Raw genomic sequence first — 24,897 nt, forward strand, 5'->3', positions numbered from 1 at the left:
CATCGATACACTTCTAGTACCATGCACATGTAGTCGTGACCCAGGAAGTCCCATAGACAGTAGGTGTCTACTGGTTAATTGACCATCAAGTCAGCTGCACCTCATTTGGTAACCTATATGTGAATGTTCTCGTGAGGTCAAGTCTCTATGAGCAGCAGAGAGGACTCTGCTAATGGTTTACACTCTGCTTTAAGTTCAGTATATGGGAAGAAGAGTGGGAGCAGGCTCAGGTTTGGTTAAGATACTCCTCGTTTTAAATAGTCCACCAAAGGCTCAGTTAGCTAAGCCCACTGCTGAATTGGGCTCATTGGACAAAGGCACAGTGGAGCAGCTGGTAGAGCTGCTGCCTCACAGCTCCAGCAGCCAAGGTTCAATCCCAACCTCCGGTACTCTCTGTATGGAGTTTGCACGTTTCTCCTGCAATTGTGTGGGTTTGCCCTCAGTGCTCTGGTTTCCTCCCACATGTGGATTGATGGGTTAGCTTGCAAATGTAAATTGCTCATATTGTGTAGGTGGACGGTAGAATCTACCAGGTGGGCGGCACGATGGCGCAGCGGGAGAGTTGCTGTCTTACAATGCTTGCAGCGCCGGAGTCCCGAGATCGATCCCGACTACGGGTGCTGCCTGAACGGAGTTTGTACGTTCTTCCCGTGACCGTGTGGGTTTTCTCCGAGATCTTCGGTTTCCTCCCACACTCCGATGATGTACGGGTTTGTAGGTTAATTGGCTTGATATAAATGTAAATTGTCCCTAGTGTGTATAGGCTAGTGTTAATGTGTGGGGATCGTTGGTCGGTGTGGACTCAATGGGCCAAAGAGCGCTAAAACGACATCTTTATCTCTAAAATCAAAAAACTAAGCCTAAAATCTGGAGGGAGATTGATGGTGGTGTGTGGACAATAAAATAAGATTAGTGTAGATGGTGCTTTAAGGTCAGCATGGACTCAAATGGCCAAAGAGCCTGTTTCTCTACTGCATGAATCGACATCTACAGCAGTGTAGGAGTGTGGTTACTACACTTTACAGTGAACTGGTGCTTTCAAAGGAAGCATTGTATGATGCTTCACCTTGCTGTTATGGTGAATGTCTGATGAGAGTTACCTCAGCGCTCACCTCCATCCAGCAAGATTCAGGAAGCATTCATAACTTATACCTTTGGAAACAAGGCAAATTTCCGCACTCCCTATTGCAGAGTTTTATCCACATTACAAATCCCCTACAAACTATTGTGTTTCGGTGATCCTCACGAGGGTATTATTCACCTCCTCACCGTCAAACTCCGGCTTGTACTCATTTGAAAAGGTTGCACAGGTGAGTGAAGGGTCTCTGAGGGATGAACCTCACTGTCCACGTTCCAGATATATGGAAAAAGATTTGACTTGCAGGCATTGACTTCCAGGAGATGAAACCAGATCTGGGAAGAACTCGGGGAAGGTAAGCTTCCAATTAAAACAGCAATAAGGTGCCCTGCAGCGAAGATTTGGAGTCAGTCTAATTGCGATAGCCATGCCGAGCAGTCTTAAGCTGTCGCCATAGCAACAGTAGCAGCTTGGGACAGGCCAAGCCACGGATGAAAATGTGTATGTCAGAAATGGCCATTTTAATTTTCTACAGACAATCCGAGGTCAAAACCACATACAGCAGTTTCCACTTTCCTTTTGGTGATAAGAGAGAGGGGGGGGGGAATCAAATAAAAACTGAAAATGCAGGAATCTGAAAGCATCTCTAGAATGTGAAACTTGTCGAGCTTCAATGAGTCTCCCTCAGAAGTAGGGGAAGAGTGGAGAGATGACAGTTTTGCAATGTAGAGCTAGAGAGAGGAGCGAGGTGTGAGACAAAATACTGCATGGAGTCACAGGGAACTGCAGATTCAAGAATCTTGAGCAAAACACATAGTGCTGGAGAAACTCAGTGGGTTAGGAAGCATCTCTGGGGGGAATGGATTATACGGAGATTGGTTAAGACTGATCATATGGTAAGCAGCATGAGTCCGGATAGTTAGTGCGGCATTTTATAAAAACCTGGTGAGAAGTGGGATGTAATGAGAGATGCTGCTTGCTTAGTGTAGTTCTTCCAGCATCTTTGATTTTGTTTGAAAAAAAGTGTGCATAATACAGTACATTGATATCAAAATAAGTTTCCCCAAAATGCACAGCCTGGGGATTGTGTACTATTGCACAATGGAAAATTCATAAATAACTCCCACGGCTCCTGTTTTGATAGTTGGCAGAAGAAATTGCAGAGATTTTCAGGAACAGTTTACCCAGAATCTGACTTTTGGAGCTTTCATTGTTATACTTGGAAACAGTGAAATTAAGTGAAACTTTTAAATTATCCCACTTCCCCCTCCCATTCCCCGAGTGTCAACTTCGGGAAGCGGTCACTAAAGCGAGAGAGGGTACTTGGAATGGAAAGTGCGACGGGTGCTGGAGAGTAGGAGGGAGAACAGTAAGAGGGTGGAGACGGCAATGTATGGTTAGAGTGTAGAGGGGAGGGAGGATGAAAATGGAGAGCACAGGGAGCAGATTGTGGAGGGAGATAAGAGGAGGATTGGAGGGTAGAGAGGGAAAGAGAAAAAAGAGGGAGGGAAGGCAGAAAATAGAGAGGACAGAGGGATGTAGGCAAATGTGGAGAGAATGGAAACTGGGCTTGCAGGATAGAGGATAGACTCTGGAGAATGGGTACATCAGAGAACAGAAGCAGAACTGAGAGAGATTAAAGAAAATAGACACAAAGTGCTGGAGCAACTCAATAGAGAAATTCAATTTCTAATTTCAAGTAATCCTTCCACTCCCTCTCTTTCCATTCCTCCCCCACCCTGGTGGTCCTGCTAGTTTCATTGTTTGTATCCCTTCCTTATCATCTCCTCCACAGCCAACAATGGACCATTGTGGGCTCCTTGGCTCTGATTTGTTCCATTCCTTCTCAATCCCCTAGTTTCCCTCTTCCCCCAGTCTGAAGAAGGGCCTTGATACAAAACATCACCTGGTCCTTTGCTCCAGAGATGCTGCCTGGACCCACTGAGTTACTCCAGCATTTTGTGTCTATCTTCAGTATAAACCAGCAGCTGCAGTTCCTTCCTAGAGATTAAAGAGGGGCAGATGGTAAATGGACAGCAGCAGACAGAGGATGAAAAGTGGAGGGAGGGGTAAATTGGGGAGAGTAAAATGCCAGAGAAAAGAGGAAGGACTTGGGATCGGGGAGCAGGATAGGCAAATGCTGAGCAATAATTGTAAGTAACAGATATTTAAACAGTTCTTGAAATGTCTGTGAAACCTTGCAGTCTATTTCCCAGCAATGCCTATCAAAGTTGATAAGACAGTGGATAGAAATTCCCCACTGATCAAATGCGAATGTCTGTATTCAAGGCGTTCAGTGAAAATGAATGAAAAATTGATGGGCTTTGAAGAATTTTCATTCATCAAACCAAACTGGGGTTTCCTATTTTATTTAACATCCCCAAATTATCTCAGCCAAAAACAGGTTGCCCAATTTCACAAATACGCGAATCAAATCGGTTTAAGTACCCAATGTGCAGCTTCAACCCAGTCTTTCATCGCTGATGTGAAACTAATTATTGAATCGATTGCAAGTTTGGGACACAGCTATCTCGCGGTTGCAGTGAGAATGCACCAGGGAGATCAACCAACATGAACACATTCTCCTCTGCACAGCTCCCACTGAACAAATCAATCTGCCTGATCTCGGCACAGAAACATTTTGGAATGAGATCAACCTTAGAAACAGGGGAACTGAATGAGATTTGCAAATCCTATATTGGCACTTTTTTTTCCAAAAATGGAGTGCATCAAAATAAAGTCTGAAGAAGGGTCTCGACCCGAAACGTCACCCATTCCTTCTCTCCAGCCTGTCCCGCTGAGCTACTAGAGCATTTTATGTCTATCTTCGATTTAAACCAGCATCTGCAGTTCTGTCCTACACATAAAGAACATAGAACTGTACAACGTAGGAACAGGGCCCTACGACCCACAATGTCCCCACCGAGCATGATGCCAAGTTAAACTAATCTCCTCTGCCTGCATCTGATCTCTTTCCCTCCATTCCCTGCATTGTCATGTACTTATTCAAAAGATACTTAAATGCTGTGATCAACTCTGCCCCCGCCACCACCCCTGGCAGTGTGTTCCTGGCACCCACCACTCTCTCTGTAAAATCCCGCACATCTCCTTTAAACTTTCCCCCTCTCACTTTAAACCTCTGTCCTTTAGTCTTTGGCATTTCCACACTGGGGAAAAAAGTTCCGACTACCTAACCTAGCCATATTTTATATACTTCTGTATGGTTTACCCGCTCAGCCTCTGATGCTCCAGAGAAAGTAATCCAAGTTTTCCAGTTTTTCCTCATTGAATGAGACATAAAAGCAAAGAACTGCCGTTCATAAAGAACCTTCTAGAGCCTGTTGCCCCTGTGACCACATGGGTTTTCATGCGTGTCTGGGTTTCCTCCCACTTGGGAAAGACATGGGGGTTGGTAGGTTAGTCAGCAATTGTAAATGCAACCTAGTCTTCGTAAATTACAGAAGAATTGGGGGAAGGTGGGGAAGTCAATGGGGATGAGGAAAGGAATTGAATTAGTGTTGATTGGTATTTGATAGTCAGCACAGACATGATGGACCAAACAACCTACTTCCCTGCTGGGTGATTTTACAACTCCATGACTCAGTGACATCGTAACATGCCTGATACTTCCCCAGTTGCTCACAAGATGATTCCATCCCTCAATCAATGCTTCCTTTGCTCTCCCAACTACCCCCCATCAATGCACCACAACAAAACATGCAGCCAATCCCTGATCGCAAACCTGAACCTAAAGGCCCAGGCCATGAAACCCCCCCTATTTTCCCATCAGAGCCCCATTCCATCTTCATTGCCCTTATCCCCTGTTGTGGTCCCAGCCGCATGTCTTACACCCATGGTATTTGTTGCAGTCTCCATAGAACTTGCTCGACAGCCCCGATCTTCAGCCTAGGTTTGCCACTGCTTTCTCCCACGCACTTCCGTCCACTCCTCCCATCTCTTGGAGCTGGTCACAAACCTAGGTGGCACGTTTACTACAACAGATCTAAATAACTTCTACTGCAGGAAGACCACTGGTGCTACTGTAGCCACACACGCTCACAAGCACCTGGAGCACGGACCACGTGAAAGCACACACCACCAGACTCGGGAATGGCTTCTTCCCCTCCATCAGCAGGCTTCCAAATGGTCCTTCCATAAGCTTAGGGTACAGTCCAATTCTCCTCTACCTCATTGCAGACATTGGAACTGTTGCGCTATAATGCTATGAACTATATTTTGCATTCTGTATCTTTCCCTTCGCTCTACTTATTCTACTTCAGTTCGGCTTGATTGCAATTATGTACAGTATTATCTGATCTGATAGGATAGCATGCAGAACAACGTTTTTCACAGTCCCTTGGTACATACGACAATCATAGACCTAAGCCTAAATACCCAAATTACCAAGCCTACAAATACAGCATTGTGGAGAAGAATATAAGCTAATGACATGGGATCTGAATTTTAACAGGCAGAGGTGAGCAGACAGGGTGAGTGCACTGGACGGTGCAGCTTTGGAAAATTAATAAGAAATATTTTCAAAGCAATAGCCTCAGGTGAGTCAACTTGAGTAGCCTGAAATATGAGCTTGCCTTTTGATTGTGCGAGGCACTGTATCATTCCTGTTGCGCCTCATATTCTTTCTTCTGTTGTGGCACCAACTGTCAAACAGATTAAAAGGGAGCTAATTAAAAAATAATGGCACTTGCAAATGTGAAATAACAGTGGAAGTGATTCTAAACTAGTTTGGGTCTGTCAGCAAGTGAAGACTGAGAGTTGGTGAATGTTTCTTCTGATCTGAGTCAGCGGGGAAACTGGGTGATTAATGATTCCCTTTCATGGAACAAAAGCAGGCAGGAGAGTGGGCCCTCGATGATGAGGGACCCCTTGCCTTCACGTTTTGGCGAACAGCCTCCCACCATCACATAGCGATGTTCAACCCAAACTATCACCTTCTGTTGAACTTCAGAGGTGGTCATTGCTGCTGGACGTCAGAGTGATGCAGCTTGTAGAGCTGCTGCCTCATAGCGCCAGCTATGGAACGAGCTGCCGGAAGAGATAGCAGAGATGGAATTAGACAGGTACATGGATAGGACAGGTTTAGCGGGATATGGGCTAAATGCAGGAAGGTGGCACTATTGTATATGGGACATGTTGGTCATTGTGGGTAAGTTGGACTGACGGGCCTGTTTCCATGCTGTATGACTTGATGGCCAGCAACCAAGCTTCAATCTTAATGTCTGGTTCTGTCTTTGTGGAGTTTGGATGTTCTTCTTGTGACATTGTGGGTTTCTTCTGGGTAATGCGGTTTCCTTCCATGTCTCCATGATGCGCAGATTACAGTAGATGGTTAATTGTCCTCTATAAATTGCTCTCGGTCTATAGGTGAGTGGTAACATTTGGGGAGAGTGAAATAGATTATGGTGGAATTGGTGATAAATGGGTTTTTGATGGTTAGCATGAACTCAGTGGGCTGAAGGGCCCATTTCCAATAACTCACGAATAGACATTGCAGCAAGTATCCACCATGATCATTTTTCTTCCCTTGACCTTTGAGATGCATTCACTCATTCTTCCACTGCCATAGTTCCATCTTCCAACTACTTCTTTCTTTCTTTCTTGTGCAATGATGGCAGTTATCATTGTCGACTCACCCACTCTAAGCCCAGGTCTCTGATCAACCTCTTCCCCAGTAACCTGTGAGTAACTGCCTCCTTCGTTGAATGGCCCCACAGTTTCATTCTATTTTTACTGGGCAAATCAAATGCTCATCAGCCAATCACTTTGCCAGCTCCTCCTCGTTTGTTGTGAGTGCTGGCCTTTTCACCCTTTTTATTTCCTCCTCCCTGGTTCCATTGTGCCTCAGTTTGAACCTCCACCTTTCTCATGGACAAAGAGTCTCAGCTTCCAGTGTCTGGAGATGAGAGGATGGAACTGTGGGACATTGCCATGGTTACAACACCCTGTATGGGCTAACATGCCAAATATTTATTCCGCTTTTCATTTTCCAGATGTGAGCAACTTTTCCAGAATTTTATTTTGACTGGATTTCATTTCTGTGCGCAGCTGTATTTATTGATTTTTGTTTGTGTTGCACTCTTATTTCAATCCCATCAGAATTCACCTCTTCCTGATTTTGACCCAAAACGTTTCCTCAACCTCCTCTTGAATTGTTTCCCAGCAATGGGTGACTATACGTGTTAACCTGAATTTTCTCTCTATAAGCTACCTCCCCCTACACCACCCACCCCTCCAGCCCCCACCACACCAACCCTTGGTGGCTGTGGATATGCAATACCTGATCTGTTACAGCCCCAGGTGTAGGCAAGTAATAATCTGGCACAAGTCCTTTGCACATACTTGATGTTCAAACCAGGTAATGACAGGATGAATGAATAAAACCTGCCAAGCATGCAAAGTATTTCAACTAAACTCACTGGCAATCCTAATATTTTGCAATAGGTGGGAAATAGGCAATAAAAATGTAAGTAGGATTGTTCCAGGAGGATTTCCTTTTTATATTAAATTATCTGTAAAGCTTGTTTACAGGTGTAAAACAGATCACGCTCGCTTGGTTGCTGTAGATTCTTGCATATGTATTCCTTTATTCATTTCTCCCCTGTTTTCTATCAGGCTCTGAGAGTACGTTTTAGTGTCAACAGCGTTTCTACTGCAAAGAGTCACCAACACAGCCCCTTTTGTCAGTTGACTGAACTCAATAGTCCAAATAATCTTTGGTCTACGCAAAGGATTCATAAAACCTAATACATTTTTTGCAGGCATTGCACCCAATTAACTAAAATAATTGAAGAAGGATCTCGATCCGAAACATCACCCATTCCTTCTCTCCAGAGATGCTGCCTGCCCCGCTGAATTACTCCAGCATTTTGTGTCTACCTTTAACTAAAATAAAAGTTCAAAACAAGACAAAGATTGGAGCAAGCTCTGTGGCATTTAAACAGTGTCTTTCCTGGGTTCAAAGCTCTGTAACAATAGCAGAAGTAGCTTTGAAATGAAATAACTGCGGCAGTATAGGAAACATAGCTACTAATTTACATGAAGCCGTATCCATTAAAGCAGAAGTTGGAATACTGGACTGATAATTTATTTAGGTCGAGCAAAACTATTGTGCAGGGGGTACTAGAGAACACATTTTTTTTTACATAGTCCCATGGATCTCTTACACCCATGGATCTCTTTCAGTGTCCCACCATAATTTCTCACTTATCGGGAAACAAGCTCCCTTAAAGTGGCACCAAATGCCGAGCTAGATCTCGTATCTGTCTTAAGGGGCTGTCCCACTTGGGCGACCTAATTGGCGAGTTTAGAAGAGTTTGAAAAAATGTCATGTTGAAGACCTCCTTCGACTATGTTGAAGACTAGCTTCGACTAGCTACAACGAGCTATGACTAACTTCGGGAAAATTGGACACCGAATAGTGAAGAGTGAAGACAACCTCCTTCGATCTCCTTCGACCTCCCTTCGACCTCCCTTCGACTATGATGAGGACTATCTACGACTACCTTTGACTACCTTTGATTACCTTTGACTACCATTGATTACCTACGACTAACATGATGACCTACTACGACCTACTACGACTAAACCTATGAGTAAATATAGGATCGATTTTTTCCATGGCAACCTTTTTTTACAACGCCGCGACCTAGTTGAGGCTTCAAGTACACGGGGACTACTCTCGAGCATGAAGGAGAGTTACAAAGACCTCCTAGGACCTTGTGTCGACCATGCTGCGAGTATGAGTCGAGGGCAAACTCACCAGAATTCGCGGATTAGGTCGCCCAAGTGGGACAGCCCCTTTATGCTCCCCCAATGTATTCCCAGTTAACCACCATTGCTATCATATTCCAGTTCAGAGGCTTTGCAGCTGGCAGCTTTTTGCTGTGTTTCTCTGCTGTTGCAGAAAGCAGTGGACTTCACAGTGTGATCAATAGAAATCTATTGATGTCCTTGGAAACAAAGTATTGATAGGCTGCAATGAAATCTCTTACATTACATTATACATTGTTAATTATCTGTCTTTATAATTTATTAAGGTTCTTGTGTAGAGTTTGCAATTCCTCTGTTATGCCTACAGACATTCCTCTTGGAGATACCCCATTGTTACAATGCAGTGTATCCTTCAATTCACGATCAATTTGGATACTTGTATGTACAATGAGAAACAATATGTACAATATTTGAAGTAGCACTGTATCAAATGGTTCAAATGTCCTGTCTCACAATTCCTGGAAGATAGTACAGGTAGTAAGAAACTATGATATGAATGTGGATTATATATATATAGGCTGAGTGTAGACTCCAGCCAAAATATGACTTAACCAGAAGTCTTGAAATGAACTTGTATAAACTAACCCACATTTACATCATATTGAGTAAATGTTAATGCCTATTGATACACAAGAGGTATGGTCCTAAAAACACCAAGTTGAAACTCTTAAGACATTAAGTTAATGGAAAATAGGGAGAAAAAGGGTAGAGGGATCTGGTAACAAAATCTGATCAGCTTTAAAAAATATATATATATATATTTATACCGCATTGAAATGATAGACTTATTAAAACCTTTACACATAAATTAAAATGATACATTTAATCAGTGTGATGCTAGAAGATTGTGGTTCTCTTCAACTTTGCTTTCTAATTAGTTTCATGTGGAGCTCTTTGTAACTTTGAAAGCCCTTCTTGAAGTCAAGATTTCTTCTCATGATAGCACAATCTGTGGTTTCATTATCAATGGTGAAGAGAAACAAAATCAACTGGAGATGCAGATGGGTGTGCAACATTTGTGGTGGGAATGAAATGTTGGTATTTTTTATAGACTCAGGACAGAGAGTGGAGAGGGAAGGTATTTAGAGGGGAGGGGGAGGTAAGGCAGGAACCAGGTGATGATAGATGGAATCCAATGGAGGGGGTGGACTGAGAGAGGATATCACCTAAGTCACAGAGAAGAGAGGGCAACAACCTCTTCAAAGTCAGAATACAATGGAGCAGAAAAATGGAGACGCTAGAGGCAGCAATCTGAAGCAAAATGCTGGAGGAACTCAGTGGGTCAAGCTGTATCTATGGAAGTATACAAATTGTTGATGTTTCAGGTCCACACCCTGTAAACATCGACAATTCCTTTCCCCACATATGCTGCGTATATGCCCGGTTGCCCCAGTATTTTATTGCTCCAGACGCCACCATCTACAGGCTCTTGTATCTCAATGGTGGAGAACCCTCTGAAGACACTGACGTCTCAGGCCAGAGTTTGTGAATTCAAAAATTGATACCTGTAATTTCCCATAGGAATGGCGCAGTAATCCCGAGTTTAAAAGTTAATACTACAGACAGTGCGGTTTTACATTTTATTTTTTTATTTCCTGTTTCAGCTTGGGACATGGTTGTCATTTGTATGGCGGCATTTACCTCCCCTCTTTAGTTGTTGTACAGCCAAACAGTACAGAGTATGGTCCATCAACCTGCTGTTTGCATGCTGGTCACCCAACCCTTCATTTCACATGCCCAATTCTCCTTTCACACCAATGAACTATAATCCAACAGAGTACACGAGAAGTCCTATGCACTCACAGATAGATGGTGCAAATTCTACACAGACAGCACCTGAGGTCAGGATTGATCCCGGTCACTGAAGCTATGAGGCAGCAGCACTAACTGCTGCACCACTATGCCGCTTGTCTTAAGGGCCAATGATGAGCTAAACTTAAGCTGCTGCAGGTCTTTCTCTGATGACTCCTTCACAATGGGTGTCATCTATTGACCAGGAAGGTACCTCTCATGTCTGTGACCTCTCCCAATGATAAGAACTGTGAACCTGTCGGCCCAATGCTATAAGCAGTATGGGATTGTGCTGGGGAGAATGTAGAGGCAATTCGGGAGAATGGAGAACTTTAGTTATGGGACGAGATTAGAAAGGTTGGCTTCTTTTCCCTCGAGTAAACGAGGTTGAGGGGTGAGCAAATAAGGTTATGAGAGGCAAAATTATTTTCCCCGCGTAAGTGTTTCAAAAACAAGGGCCAAAGGTTTAAGATGAGAGGAAGGAGACTCAAAGGGGAGTTGAGGTATAATTATTTTTAGACAGACAATAATAATAATAATAAATTTTATATTTAATGGGCGCCTTTCACACAAAATCTCAAGGACACCTTACATAGCAATCGGAATAAAAACATATAATCGGAGTAAAACAAGTAATTAAAGACATCACAATGACACAAATTAAAAACAGAATTCAATCCAAAAACAGAAAATCAAAAACACAGTGTGAAGAGAGAGCAGCGGCAACCAATTCGTGCCAGCGTCCACTCTCCCTTCACGGCAGCCATCTTGGACACAGACCTACAAGACTACAGTTAGACAAAAAAAAAAAAATGAATGACGTCTGGAACACGTTGCCTCAAGAGGAGGTGCAATCACACACAATTACTACTTTTGAGACATGCATGAACAGGCAAGGCACAGAAGGATACAATCCGAATGTGGGCAGGCAAATAGGATGTGTATTGATGGATTAAAAGATTGGCATTGACATGGTTGGCCAAAGGCTGTACCACTTCATGACTTAAGACTATATAACTGGGGCAGTAGGCACATGGAAACTCAGTACAGGTACACAACCTTTTATCCGAAAGCCTTGGGACCAGACACTTCTCGGATTTCAGAATTTTTCGGATTTCGGAATGGAAGATTTTTAGCGTAGATTAGGTAGGTAGCGCGGGCGGCTTGAAAAGTCTGGAGCGGCTGCCTCCTCCCCGGAGACCGGGGAATCATTGTAAATCATTGCTTAAATGTTAGTCAGTTAGTTTGGAGGGATTTTATGTGGTGGGGGGGGGGGGTGAAGGGGGAAACTTTAATTCTTCGTCCCCTACCTGGTCGGAGAGGCGGGGAGCGGGCAATGCCTTACCGGGTCGCCGTGCAGTAAGCTCCGGAGCGCTGTGGCCGCCGACTCCCAACATCGCGGAGCTGGGGCTGCGGGCGTTCGGCCGCGGGCGGCGCTGGATTTGGAGCGCCGCGCAGCCAGGGGTAGAGTTGCCGGGGTCGGAGCTACAACCGGCGCCGCCCGCGGCCGGACGCCCGCAGCCCCAGCTCCGCGATGTTGGGAGTCGGCGGCCACAGCGCTCCGGAGCTTACTGCACGGCGACCCGGTAAGGCATTGCCCGTTCCCCGCCTCTCCGACCAGGTAGGGGACTAAGAATTAAAGTTTCCCTCTTCACCCCCCCCCCCCCCCCCCTCACATAAAAGCCCTCCAAACTAACTGACTAACATTTAAGCAATGATTTACAGATGTTTAAGTGTCTCCCCGGTCTCCGGGGAGGAGGCAGCCGCTACAGTAGTACAGACCTGGGTTGACCGTGGGTCGTTTCGGGTCAGGTTTGGCACCAAACGCGAGCTTTGGTGTGCAGACGACATCCTGGAAAAAATGTCCGGTTTTCGGAGCTTTTCGGTTTCCGGAACTCCGGATAAAAGGTTGTGCACCTGTACTAGCAGGGTCTTCTCCAAGTCATACATCACCTCAGCTAGGAAATGTTATTATTGCTTCTTGATTTTAGTTTAGTTTAGTTTAGAGATACAGTATATAAACAAGCTCTTGTCCCTGCCGACCAGTGATCACACTAGTTCTATCCTACACACTGGGGACAATTTACAGAAGCCAATTGACCTATAAGCCTATGATACAGTGCTACATCAAATATTGTACAAGGAACCTAACAGCGTTCCTTGGTCCTGAAGTCAGAAAATTACCTGTGATTGTTAATCAAATATTGGCACTTGAGCCCACTGCCTACCCTGTCTGAATGAGCAGCAGTCTATGCAATGTGGGAGGAAACCAGAGCACCTGGAAAAACCCACACGGTCACAGGGAGAATGTACAAACTCCGTGCAGGCAGTACCCATAGTCAGGATCGAACCCGGGTCTCTGGCGCTGTGAGGCAGCAACTCTACCGCTGCGCCCACATGGTCTTGCGGTTTTGGTGTGGTCTCAATCTAGGAACTTCCAACCCAACAAATGAAAAACCTCATTCCTCTCACAGGATGAACACCTTCACCAGAAGGTTAAAAACGGACTTGCTAACACCTCCTGCAGCACCACTGGGGAAAGGCAATAAATGCTGGACCTGCCTGCAACCTGTGCATGAATGAGAAATTCTTTATATACACGTTAGCAGATTTTATGGACTATGAGGTGAGGGCAGTCCACTGGTCTCTGCTGCACATGTAGAAGGTGCCAATTCACCCAAAATACATTTGTCTCAATGAGTCCCTTGCTGTGGGTTACGTAACATCAATCTGCACATTAAGATCTGCGGCAGGAGACACTTCATTTCTCCACTTGGCGTTGCAGGAGACCATCGACATTCAATCCAAGTTGATGGGTTTTCTAGGCTAGTCCATGTTAATCCTCCAATCCATTACCTGGCACTGCTGCTGCCTTCCATTTGTCTGGCTGAGCCGGGACATACCCACAAAGTGCTGGAGTAACTCAGCGGGTCAGGTACCATCTGCTGAGATATTTAGAAAAGATCTGCTGACCGTTGAGTTACTCCAGCATTTTGATTTTTCCTCACGATTCCAGCATCTGCAGTTCCTTGTATCTCTGGTCATATCCATATTGTGCTAATTACTGCTAGGGTAACTTACAACCCATTGATATGCACATAGAATTCTCCAATTTTAGGGAATGCCTCACTAAATCACCCCCCCCCCCCCCTTCCCTTTCTCCTACCCCCCCCCCCCCCCCCCCCCCCCTCTCTTCCCACCATCCTCCTCCACCCCCAACCCCCATCTCTTCCCTGTGCTCCACCTGGATTCCCACCTATTTCTCCTCTTCCCCTTACCCCCCCCCCCCCCCCCCCTTCCACCCCCTCCCGCCACGTTCCTCCCTCTGGCGTTACAATTTGCAATTCTTCAAACCTGCTCACATCTTCCTTTCTTATCTTCTGTGGCCTTTGTTCCAACTATCTCTCTATCAAAACTCCCCTTTGCCTGTCCATTTATTTTTTGCCACACTCTGTTCTGCCTCTCCCTTTTCCAGCTTTCTTCTCCCCTCTTACAATCAGTCTGAAGAAGGGTCTCGACCCGTAACGTCACCGATCCATGTTCTCCAAGGATGCTACCTGACCCGCTGAGTTGCTCCAGCACTTTGTCTCCTTTTGTGCTGATTTATTGTCAGAGGTGCTACTAATGGAACTAAACTTAATGGGAGCATGAGTGAGTATTTCCCTTTTTGCCTTAGGACAGAGGGTGAAACGTTATGTTTATTCAGTGTGCGTGCTCTTTGACAGAGAGAATCAATGATTTAATCAGCGTTCCTTAGTCCTGAAGTCAGAAAATTACCTGTGAATGTTAATCAAATATTGCCACTTGAGCCCACTGCCTACCCTGTCTGAATGAGCAGCAGCGTTAAAGCAAGGGGCCACCGATTTCAGTGTCTGCTGTCTCTTTTGACTGTTTTCCAAAAATCTGTATTGCTAGAGAGTTAAGAAATGCAACAATGCAGGAAAACCTGCATCGTTGCAGTGTTGCGCACATAGCAACATTGGACAAGATTCAAAGCTCAGACACCCTGCCAAGCACAAGGGGTCATGCATAGCAGGATAGGCCTTACACTCGCAAGAATCATCCTTTCACTTTAGATTGAGAGTCATAGAGCATGGAAACAGGCCCTTCGGCCCAACTTGCCCATGCCAACCATGATGCCTCATCTACACTAGTTCCACCTGCCCATGTTTGGCCCACTCCCTTCAAACCTTTCCTGTCCATGTACTTGTCCAATTGTCTTTTAAATGTCATACTGAATGGTGCTGGTATGTTTGGCAACCGTGAGCCAGCTGAGTGAGTCCAATTGTCATAGTACTTACCTCAACTACCTCCTCTGGCAGCTCGTTCCTTACACCCACCACTCCCTGTGTGAAAAAGGTGTCCCTGAGGTTCCTATTAAATCTTTCCCTATTCACCTTAAACCTGTTTTCTCTGGTTCTTGATTCCCCTAGCTTGGGTAAAAGACTCTGTGCATTCAAACTTCTTTCATGCCGACCCTGAGCTTGCAACACATGATGGCGATTTCCCCAAGTGATGTTACCGGTTGTGGCCACAGTAACCAGTGGCCACACTCTTCACACAGAGGACCCTGATCACATATTCATGGGAGCGCAACCACCCGGTGATCAGATATTTGATTAGACTCACACAGAAAGCACGTGTTATGCTTCACAAGTAAGCTCCAGAACCTAGTTAAACTGAACATTTCAACACGTGTATTTGTTAATAAATTATTCAAGATTTTTATCAATGAATTATTAAAGATAGTGTAACCATGGTGGAATTCACATCCATCTGAATGGTGGAAACAGCTAGTATCTGAATGCCCTGCTCCAGCCCCTAAGCTTAAACTGGTCGTAGGATTCAAACGTGAGGACAAATCCGCACAGCCAACGCCTCTGTTCTGTGAAGAAAGTGATGTGCGATGCCTTACAACATTCTTCCATCTGCTACAGTACTCCTCTGACTGAGGGAAGGAAATTGAAGTAACCTAACGTAGAAAAGATGAGTGGTCGTAGCAGAGTCATTGCGAATAGTGCCTTAGCAAAATGGGATTGAGAGGCATAATGGCTTTTCCACGCAACGGATTTTCTGAGGTTCTCTGAGCCAGGCTCAGTGACACACACATTAGAAGATTCACCTTCCTGCAGCAGCTCAGTTGCCATTATGTTTGCATGCAGTTTTATCCTTCTGCGTAATTTTCACATTAATTTTTGATGATTTCTTGCTGCCTGCCTAAAAATAGCAGAGAAGTTGTACACTAATGCACGAGCCAACGGGGCATTAGTGGAAATTAACTCCTCTGTGGGCTTTTCAAGTAACGATGCCAAAACCACATCCTAACATTCCAAGTATATGCCAGTATCTCCAGAAGCAGGCATGTTTGAGGTTTTTTCCAAAGGAGCGTTTTAATTGTCGCTGTGGCGGCAGTTCATGATATTCCTTTCCCACTTTTGGCGACTGACAGAACCAACGGCATCATTCGTTCTGCCGGCTATTTAGAGGAAGCCATCTTATTATCCGGATGTGGAGCCACTAAGCCCCTTGGATCAGCATCCATCAGATTGCTGGCAGGCCGGTTAAAGCAGCATTTCATAGCCGCACTCAATCTGCTCGTGGTTAACTAGGCCAAGCTTTTTGGTATTTATTGCTGAGAGTGGACAGGCAGCTGCGCTAGGGAAAGACTGATTGAATGGCTTTGCTGAGAATCGGCTGCTCAATATCCATCTGCATCTGTGAGGGAGCTCTAATGGGGAACTAACTGCCTGCAAATGGGAGGCAACGGATGCAGAAAGTTTATTCTGCTCCAATGTGGAGCAGTCCGTGTTTAAGAAGGAACTGCAGATGCTGGAAAATCGAAGGTACACAAAAATGCTGGAGAAACTCAGCGGGTGCAACAGCATCTGTGGAGCGAAGGAAATAGGCAACGTTTCAGGCCGAAACCCGGAAGGGTTTCGGCCCGAAACGTTGCCTATTTCCTTCCCGGAAGGATTTCGGCCCGAAAACGTTGCCTATTTCCTTCGCTCCATAGATGCTGCTACACCCGCTGAGTTTCTCCAGCATTTTTGTGTACCTTGGAGCAGTCTGTGTCAGTTTGCAAGTGGGAAGAGGATCCACTGTGCAGTGATCTGCCATTGTGTCACCAGGAGAAAAATGTTCCACACTCTCCTGCCCTTCACAATCTGGTTGTTTTTTTAGTTTTGTGTCGCTCAGAGATACAGCGCGGAAACAGGCCCTTTGGCTCACCGGGTCCGCACCGACCAGCAATCCCTGCACATTAACACTATCCTCAACACACTAGGGACAATTTACACTTATACCAAGCCAATTAACCTACAAACTTGTACGTCTTTGGAGTGTGGGGAGAAACCGAAGATCTCAGAGAAAACCCACGCGGTCACGGGGAGAAGGTACAAACTCTGTACCAACAGCACCTGTAGTCAGGATCGAACCTGGGTCTCTGGCATTTCAAGCGCTGTAAGGCAGCAACTCTACCGCTGTGCCACCGTGCTGCCCCTATTATTTACTTACTGTTTAGATTTAGATGAGGTAAATCTCCTGCCGCTCAAGATCCAGCTGGAAATGGTTTGGCTCAGCTCCCTCTTTCTTCTCACCCATCCCCATCTTTGTTGCATTCATTGCCTTCACTTCATGTCATGAAAGCTTGATTTCCAGTTATAGAGTCATAGGGTAATACAGCATGGAAACAGGTCCTTCGGCCCAACCTGCCCACACCGACCAACATGTCCCATCAACACTAGTCCCACCTGCATGCGTTTGGCCCATATCTAAACCTGTCTTCTCCATGTAATCTATGCTTCTATTTTTACCTAGATTGGGAGGGTTGTCCTGTGCAGGAAGGGCGGACAGGGCAAGGCTTGTATCTGCTGGGGTTGAGAAGAATAAGAGGGTCATTGATTGAGATTCATTTGGTCATCACGTGGGAACAAAGAGCATCCTGAGACCCAAATATGTACAAACCTTAGCGGCACACTCCGATCATCAAAATTAGTTGCTTCTGGAAACACTGGCACAACAAAGTACAGCCAGGAATGTTGGAAAATGTAGGGCAGTGGGAAGACTGGAAAGGTGGGGTGAGGATTGGGAGATGAAGGCTGAAGGATGAGGAGATTTAACCAGATCAAGCATGCCCATGGGAGCGAAGGCAAGGTCCTCACATCAAGGGATTGTCGCAAAAAGTTCAGTTGACTCCAACCGGAGATAAAAACAAGCACCCTGGCTAAATATTACCATTGTAACTCGGGCTGCTTAATAAACGAACCAATGTAATTATAATGCAATCTTAGTTCACTCTACAAAAACTGAGTATTTATCAGGAGAATACCCTCCTGGTGACCCTAGCTAAAGGCCTCACTGTGGTAGAGTGGGAAGACCTGTGTAATATCCCTTCCCTCATGTATAGTAAGACCCGTCCATTTATCCTGTAGGTAGAACCCACATCTCCAGCAGCTGAACAAAGATATAAAGGCCCAAATAACAGGCTGTGTAGCTCATTCACTAGCTGGAAAAGGTCCAAGTGACAAACACCATTATTGACCTAAGAAAAGCCATTCCAGGCCAGATAATTGTGACTTTGCCCTCTGCTGGACATGGAGGTGCTGAGAAAAATGGCTCCTCTGTGATCGACTACTACTTTGGGATGTATTAACAATGTCTCCCATTATCTAGAGCTGTCATGTGGGCTGGTGATATTGACCAGATGGTGAATTACATCAGGCCCTTTGGCCAACAAATTCCATGCTGACCATCGATCACCCGTTCACAGTACTTCTATGTTATCCCACTTTTGCATCCACTCCCCACACTAGGGACAACTTAGAAAGCCTAATTAACCTGAAAACCAGCACGACTTAGTGATGTGAGAGGAAACCGGAGCACCAGGAGGAATCTGCACAGTTATAGGGAGACCGTGCAAATTCCACACCGACAGCTCCCGAGGTCAGGATGCAACCTGGGTCTCTGCCAATGTGAGCCAACAACTCTGCCAGCTGCACCACTGTTCTGCCTGTATAAACTCCTTTTATAGACTCTTTTTACAGGCTCCTGAGATGTTTAATCCTTTTGAATATTGACCATGTTCTCTTGTTCTTTCCAGCCCCTCCAAGATTCATGAAAGTACCCAGTGACCAGATTGGTGTTTCAGGAGGAGTGGCTTCATTCATCTGCCAGGCAACAGGAAGCCCAAAGCCACGGGTTACCTGGAACAAAAAGGGAAAGCGAGTCAGCTCGCAGCGTTTTGAGGTACGTTGCCTGCTCTGGCTGGAAGCTGGGTCTCGAGACTGCTGTAGAATCTATGACACAATTAACAATGGTGCCAGGATATGGTATTTGTTCGGGCCATGTTTCAGCACCATCACATCAAACCACCTTCCGCCCAATTTGCTCACACCAGCCAATATGTTCCATCTACACTAATTCCACCTCCCTGCCCATATATCACTCTAAACCTGTCCTATCCATGTACCTGTCAAAATGTTTCTTAAACGTTGCAATAGTCCCTGCCACAACTACCTCCTCTGGCAGCTCGTTCCGTACACCAACTACCCTTTGTGCAAAAAAGTTACTCCTCAGGACCGTGTCCGTCCCCGCCTCACCCGTCCTGACATAGTGCAGCCCATGGAGTGCAGCAGCAGCGCTTTGCCCGTGGCCCCGCCGTCCAGCTGTCCGACCTTCGAACCTTCGCTTATCGTTGACACCACCACCCCTCCTTCTCATGGCCGATCGTCGGTTCATGAGTTGGATGGGGTGCCGGGCCAAAACTTCTCAGCTGGCCCACCGGCTGGGCTTTGTGTGCAGCCCAGCAGCCGGGCCAACTCATCATTCACCCAGCCACGGCCGAGTCGGTCCACGAATTTCCGTCGGGAATTTGTCCCTTATTTTGATCTTTTGTCCCTTATTTGGGAGTGAGAAAGTTGGCAACCCTAGTCAAGGACAATTGGACGTGCCATGCGCCTCTTCGAGATCAAGTAACTTCCCAGGCTGACTGTCACTGTTCACAGAATAGTTACTGGGGAACAGAACCCAGCTAATGCCAGCACAAAGTGGCAAACTCAGTGTTGGGATGGGAGCATGGGTCAACAAAAATAAACACAATCACCAGCACCCTGGTTAAATTTGAAATTCAACAGAGACTACAGGAGTACAATGACCTCAGCAATAAAATGCCCCCTGACTCAGGAAATGCACCCTGACTCAGCGAGATAACCGCTAAAGCTCATGCATTCCTTGGGCTGGTTCTGTCTGGGTAACGATAGTTAAACAGAGAAGCTAGAAAGTGACTTTGATGGACTGGTGAGCTCAGACCTCTATCAGCAGGTTTAGTTTAGAGATACAGCGCAGAAACAGGCCCTTCGGCCCACCGCATCCGCTCCAACAAGCGATCCCCGTACACTTGCACTATCCTATACACACTAGGGGTAATTTACAATTTTTACTGAATCAAAATAACCTACACATCTGTATGTCTTTGGAATGTCGGAGGAAATCATGGCTCACAAAGAAAACCCACGCAGTCACGGGGAGAACATATAAAGTCCATATAAACATAACCTGTAGTCAAGATATCCCAAGTATCTGCCTCTGTAAAGGGCCAGTCCCACTTACGCGATTTTTTTGGCGACTGCTGGCACCCGTCATAGTCACAGAAACCAGAAAAAGGTACGACATGTCGCGGGGTCACGCATGTATGGTTGTGAGTAGTCGCCCGAAGAGTCGTACCTTATTCTAGTCACCGCTGGATTTTCAACATGTTGAACATTTTCGGCGATCTGCTGGGACTATGACGGGTGCCGGCAGTCGCCGAAAAAATTGTGTATGCGGTACAGGCCCTTAAGGCAGCAACTCTACAGTTGCTCCACCATGCCGCACAGGTCTTAGATATCATTTGCCTCCGAATTTATTAACAAAGATGATTCCAGGAGATGCATGTACTTTCCTAATGGGGCTGTCCCACTGTATGAGCTAATTCAAGACTTCTCCCGAGTTTCCCCTGATTCGAACTCGGAGAATTACGGTAATAGCCGCTCGTAGGTACTCGGGGCTCTCGTGGACATTTTTCAACATTTGGAAAATTTTTTCACAATTCTTCACGAGCTTACCGCATTTCCCGAGTACCTGCCGTTAGCGTTACGAGCCGCTAAGAGACGCCCCGAACTCCGATGTACCCGCGACGTACATTCTACATGCTTACCACGAGTTTGAATTTTTTTTAAACTCGGGAGAGCTCTTGAATTACCTCGTACGGTGGGACAGGCCCTTAAGTCTTTCTTCCTAGCTTTTAATTGAAGAGGAAACATAGGTCCAAGAGTGTTCTCTTTTTATTTAAAAAGCCTTGATTTATCTCACTGCAGCTGGAGTGTTGGTCTGTTCAGTAGCACCAGTAGTTTAGCATTTGAGCTCCCCCAAAATCAATTTTATCTTATAGTTGAAAAACATTATTTGCAGAAACAACTTATTTAATTTGTGAATGAAAGAATGTGGGACTATACAAGTTTTGTTACTCTATTTCCCTCTGGATTGAATTTTAGATTGATGTTGACTGGGTTTTACTGTGATCTTGTTCATCTTTCAGTGTTTCTGTTCCATTGATTGATGCTAAATTTAGTCAGGTTGTATCTTGGAGCCAAACTGGAATCAACATAGCCGTAACGTAGAAACTATCGCAGGGTCATTCATAGTTCAAGGCGGTAGTAACAAGGGGAGAGCTGGGTAGAAGCTGCAGTGGGTCAAGCAGCACATTAATCTTACTAATCATAGAGTAATACAGTGGGAACAGGCCCTTCAGCCCAACTTGCTCACACTGACCAACATGCCCCATCTACACTAGTCCCACCTGGACTATATCCCTCGAAACCTGTCCTATCCATGTACCTGTTCAAACGTTGCAATACTACCTGCGTCAACTACCTCATCTGGAAGCTCATTCTATACACCCACCACCATCTGTGTGAAAAATTCACCCCTCGTGTTTCTATTAAATCTTCCCCCTCTCACCTTAAACCTGTGTCCTCTGGTTCTCAATTCCCCTACTCTGGGCAAGAGATCCTGTGTGTCTACCGAACTATTTCTCTCATGATTTTGTACACATCTATAAGATCACCCCTCATCCTCCTGCACCCCGAGGAATAGAGTCCTAGCCTGCTCAGCCTCTCCCCATAGCTCAGGCCCTCGAGTCCTGGCAACAAGAGAGAGTAATGGGCCTGTCCCACTTACGCAACTTTTTCGGCGACTGCCGGCACCCGTCATAGGTAGTTGCAGGTCACCGAAACTTTTCAACATGTTGAAAATCCAGTGGCGACCAGAAAGACGCTACAACTCTTTGGGCGACTGAGGAGACGACTCACGATCATACAGGTGACACTCCGGCGACATGTCACGGGGTGAAGCCTGTATGGTCATGAGTAGTCGGCCATGTTGAACATTTTCAGCAACCTGCAACGACCTATGACCGGTGCCGGCAGTCGCCGAAAACGTTGCGTAAATGGGACATGCCCATTAGATATTGTCAAGAGAGAGTTAGATGTTTTCAAGGGAGAGTTAGATTTAGTTCTTAGGGCTAAGGGGATCAAGAGATATGGGGGAAAAGCCGGAACGAGGTACTGATTTTGGATGTCAGCCATGATCATATTGAATGGCGGTGCTGGCTCGAAAGGCCGAACGGCATACTCCTGCACCTATTTTCCATGTTTCTATGCCTAACATCCATGTAAATCTTCTCTGCGCCCAGCTTGTTGTCCAGCACGATAACATCTTTTTCACATCTTCCATTTACTCCATCAGGTGATTGAGTTTGATGAAGGCGCTGGAGCGGTCCTAAGAATACAGCCCTTGCGGACTCCCAGGGATGAGGCAGTTTACGAGTGTCAAGCAACCAACGCAATTGACGATGTGACCGTCACGGCAAAGCTCACTGTGCTAAGAGGTACAGTTTCCTTCTTGTTACTGAGGCTGGTACTGTGGATACCTACCAGTGCAATATCCAGGAAGAAAAACAATGCAAAATCCGGATGTTACTAGACTAGACACTGTAGATTACTGAAAACAGTATACAACCAAAGTTAATGTTCCAACTTGAAGATCCTTTGACAGAACTGACAGAGGATTTTCAACCCAAAATGTTAACCTTGTTTCTTCTTTCCACAGAGGATGTCTGACCTGTTGAGTGTTTGAAGCATCATTTGTTAGTTTTAGATTTCCAGATTCTGTAGTTTAAAATATATATATATAATTAACTCTATTTTGTTATATTATTCCACAATTCCCATCTAGTGTATGAACATTGTTCAAATCATAACATGCTTAATATATGGTTCATAGTAGATTAACAAAGTTGATGTTCAGGAAATGGAAGAGAAAATTGTATCATCTCAAGGTCAGATTGTTGTGTTGCAGAGAGTAAAGCGGCTGGGAATCTTTGGTTGACCCTGATGTGTTGTGCTAATATGCCCACTCTCAGCTCTGGCATATGTCAAAGTTAATGCCAGATTGAGCATAGACAGGAGTCATTAAACAAGATGAAAAGTTCTGTAAAAAAACAGGGTCAGGCAAACAGTTGGATACCACAGCGGTGACCTTCCTCCCTGCACTCACACGGCAAGTTGAATAAGAGGGTGTCAACGCATGTTAATAATGTTTGCAACATTTCTCCGAGACAATGAACAGGGAGGGAATTGGCATTAATATTAGATAAATTATGAGGATGTCAATAGAATAAATTGGTTTAGGAAAAGAGGTTTTGAGGAGCTATAAGGAGTGAACATTTTACCGAAAGAGGGTTTGGAAAGTTGAACTGCCCGCTTAAGATGGTGTTGAAGATAGATACCCTCACAACACTTAAGAGGTGTTTAGACGAAAACCTAAATTGCCAAAACATTGTGGACGATAGACCAATACTAGTAAAGGGGATTAGTATAGTTGAATAATTGATGGCCAGTATAGCCATGATGGGCCAAAGAACTTGCTTATGTGCTATATATCTCTATTACTCCATGATTCTAACACCGTAGATTTATGAGAACTGTATGTATTTGAAGTGGGGGGACTGAACAATACAAAATAGTAAGATTAAACGAGAACTTACCAGTTTGAAGTTTGATCTGTATTTTATGAGGAGTTACGATGAGGGATTACGTGAAGAACCCGCTCAGTGCGCAGGTGCGGCATACTTCCAAGCAGCGGTGTGGAATCACAGATAGACACAGTTATTTTGAAGTAAACATAGTAAAGTTAAGGAGACATCAATTTATTAGTTTGATCCATATAATGAGGGTGGGAGCGGAGGGCACGTAATCCCTCATCGTAACTCCTCATAAAATACAGATCAAACTTCAAACTGGTAAGTTCTCGTTTAATCTTACTATTTTACTTCGGAGTCACGTGAGTGACTACGTGAAGATTTCAAAGCTCTGTGATTTCAAACCGTGTAACAGTTTCATTTCACTCACTGCCGAAGTTCTTGAGGGAGGAAGTGTTATCGTAATGAACCAATGAGTCTATTTGTAGAAAAACACAATGGTATTTTTTAAACAATAACAACAAAGAATTAAGTTGCTCCCCTGGGCTTAAATTAAATATTTGCAGTTCGTAAATCTTTACTGCAAATAAACCAGGTTTTGCCAACGGCTTATTATAAAATTTCTGAACGGTCTTTTCCCTTCCCACCATCCTGCTGTAGCCAGGATGTGGTGTATAGGCATGTCCATTCTTTAGCCGTCGACATGGATGCTGCCCAGGTGGAATAAAATTTGTACATGTTAGTGTTTATCCCAGCAGTTTCTAGCACCTGCTTGAGCCATCTCGCAATGGTTTGGCTCGTACCCCACCATAAGGTTTTTGTGACTGACCCACAAGGCTTTTCATCTCCCTCGAATATTCTGGTTGTGTCTATGTAGGATAGTAGGTAGGTCATGGCACATAACCGTGGTTCTGGTGGGTAAGCCACGACTGGATTAGGTGTTCCTGGTCTGCTCTGTTTGACCAGTCGCTGGATAACGACAGATCTGGTCTGGAGCTGTGATCATGTTGTCCAGTCGCAATAGGTGTAGTGACTGGACCCTCTGAGCGGATACAAGTGCCATCAACCTAAGCGTCTTTAGTGTAGCTTGCTCGAGGCCGGGGGATCTGGCTGGTGGCCATTCCCTGAGATATGTCAGGACCACACTGATATCCCAAATATGGGTATACCTGGGCTTAGGGCTTGATATTGTAAATGCCCTTCATCAGTTTTACCACCAGTG

At 45.2% G+C, this 24,897-nt stretch overlaps 1 protein-coding gene across 40 annotated transcripts in view; it reads left to right on the forward strand.

The window, feature by feature from the left end:
- Positions 1-24,897, forward strand: part of LOC116989340 (receptor-type tyrosine-protein phosphatase S-like) — a 394,665-nt gene that overhangs the window by 131,888 nt on the left and 237,880 nt on the right. For all 40 annotated transcript variants that reach the window (XM_033046622.1, XM_033046611.1, XM_033046631.1 and 37 more), the window contains exons 3-4: positions 18,759-18,904; positions 22,442-22,583. In XM_033046622.1, the coding sequence (XP_032902513.1) occupies positions 18,759-18,904; positions 22,442-22,583 (288 nt within the window). The remainder of the gene's footprint in view (positions 1-18,758; positions 18,905-22,441; positions 22,584-24,897) is intronic.

This window comes from Amblyraja radiata, chromosome 29, assembly GCF_010909765.2.
Source record: "Amblyraja radiata isolate CabotCenter1 chromosome 29, sAmbRad1.1.pri, whole genome shotgun sequence".
Classification (NCBI taxonomy): domain Eukaryota; kingdom Metazoa; phylum Chordata; class Chondrichthyes; order Rajiformes; family Rajidae; genus Amblyraja; species Amblyraja radiata.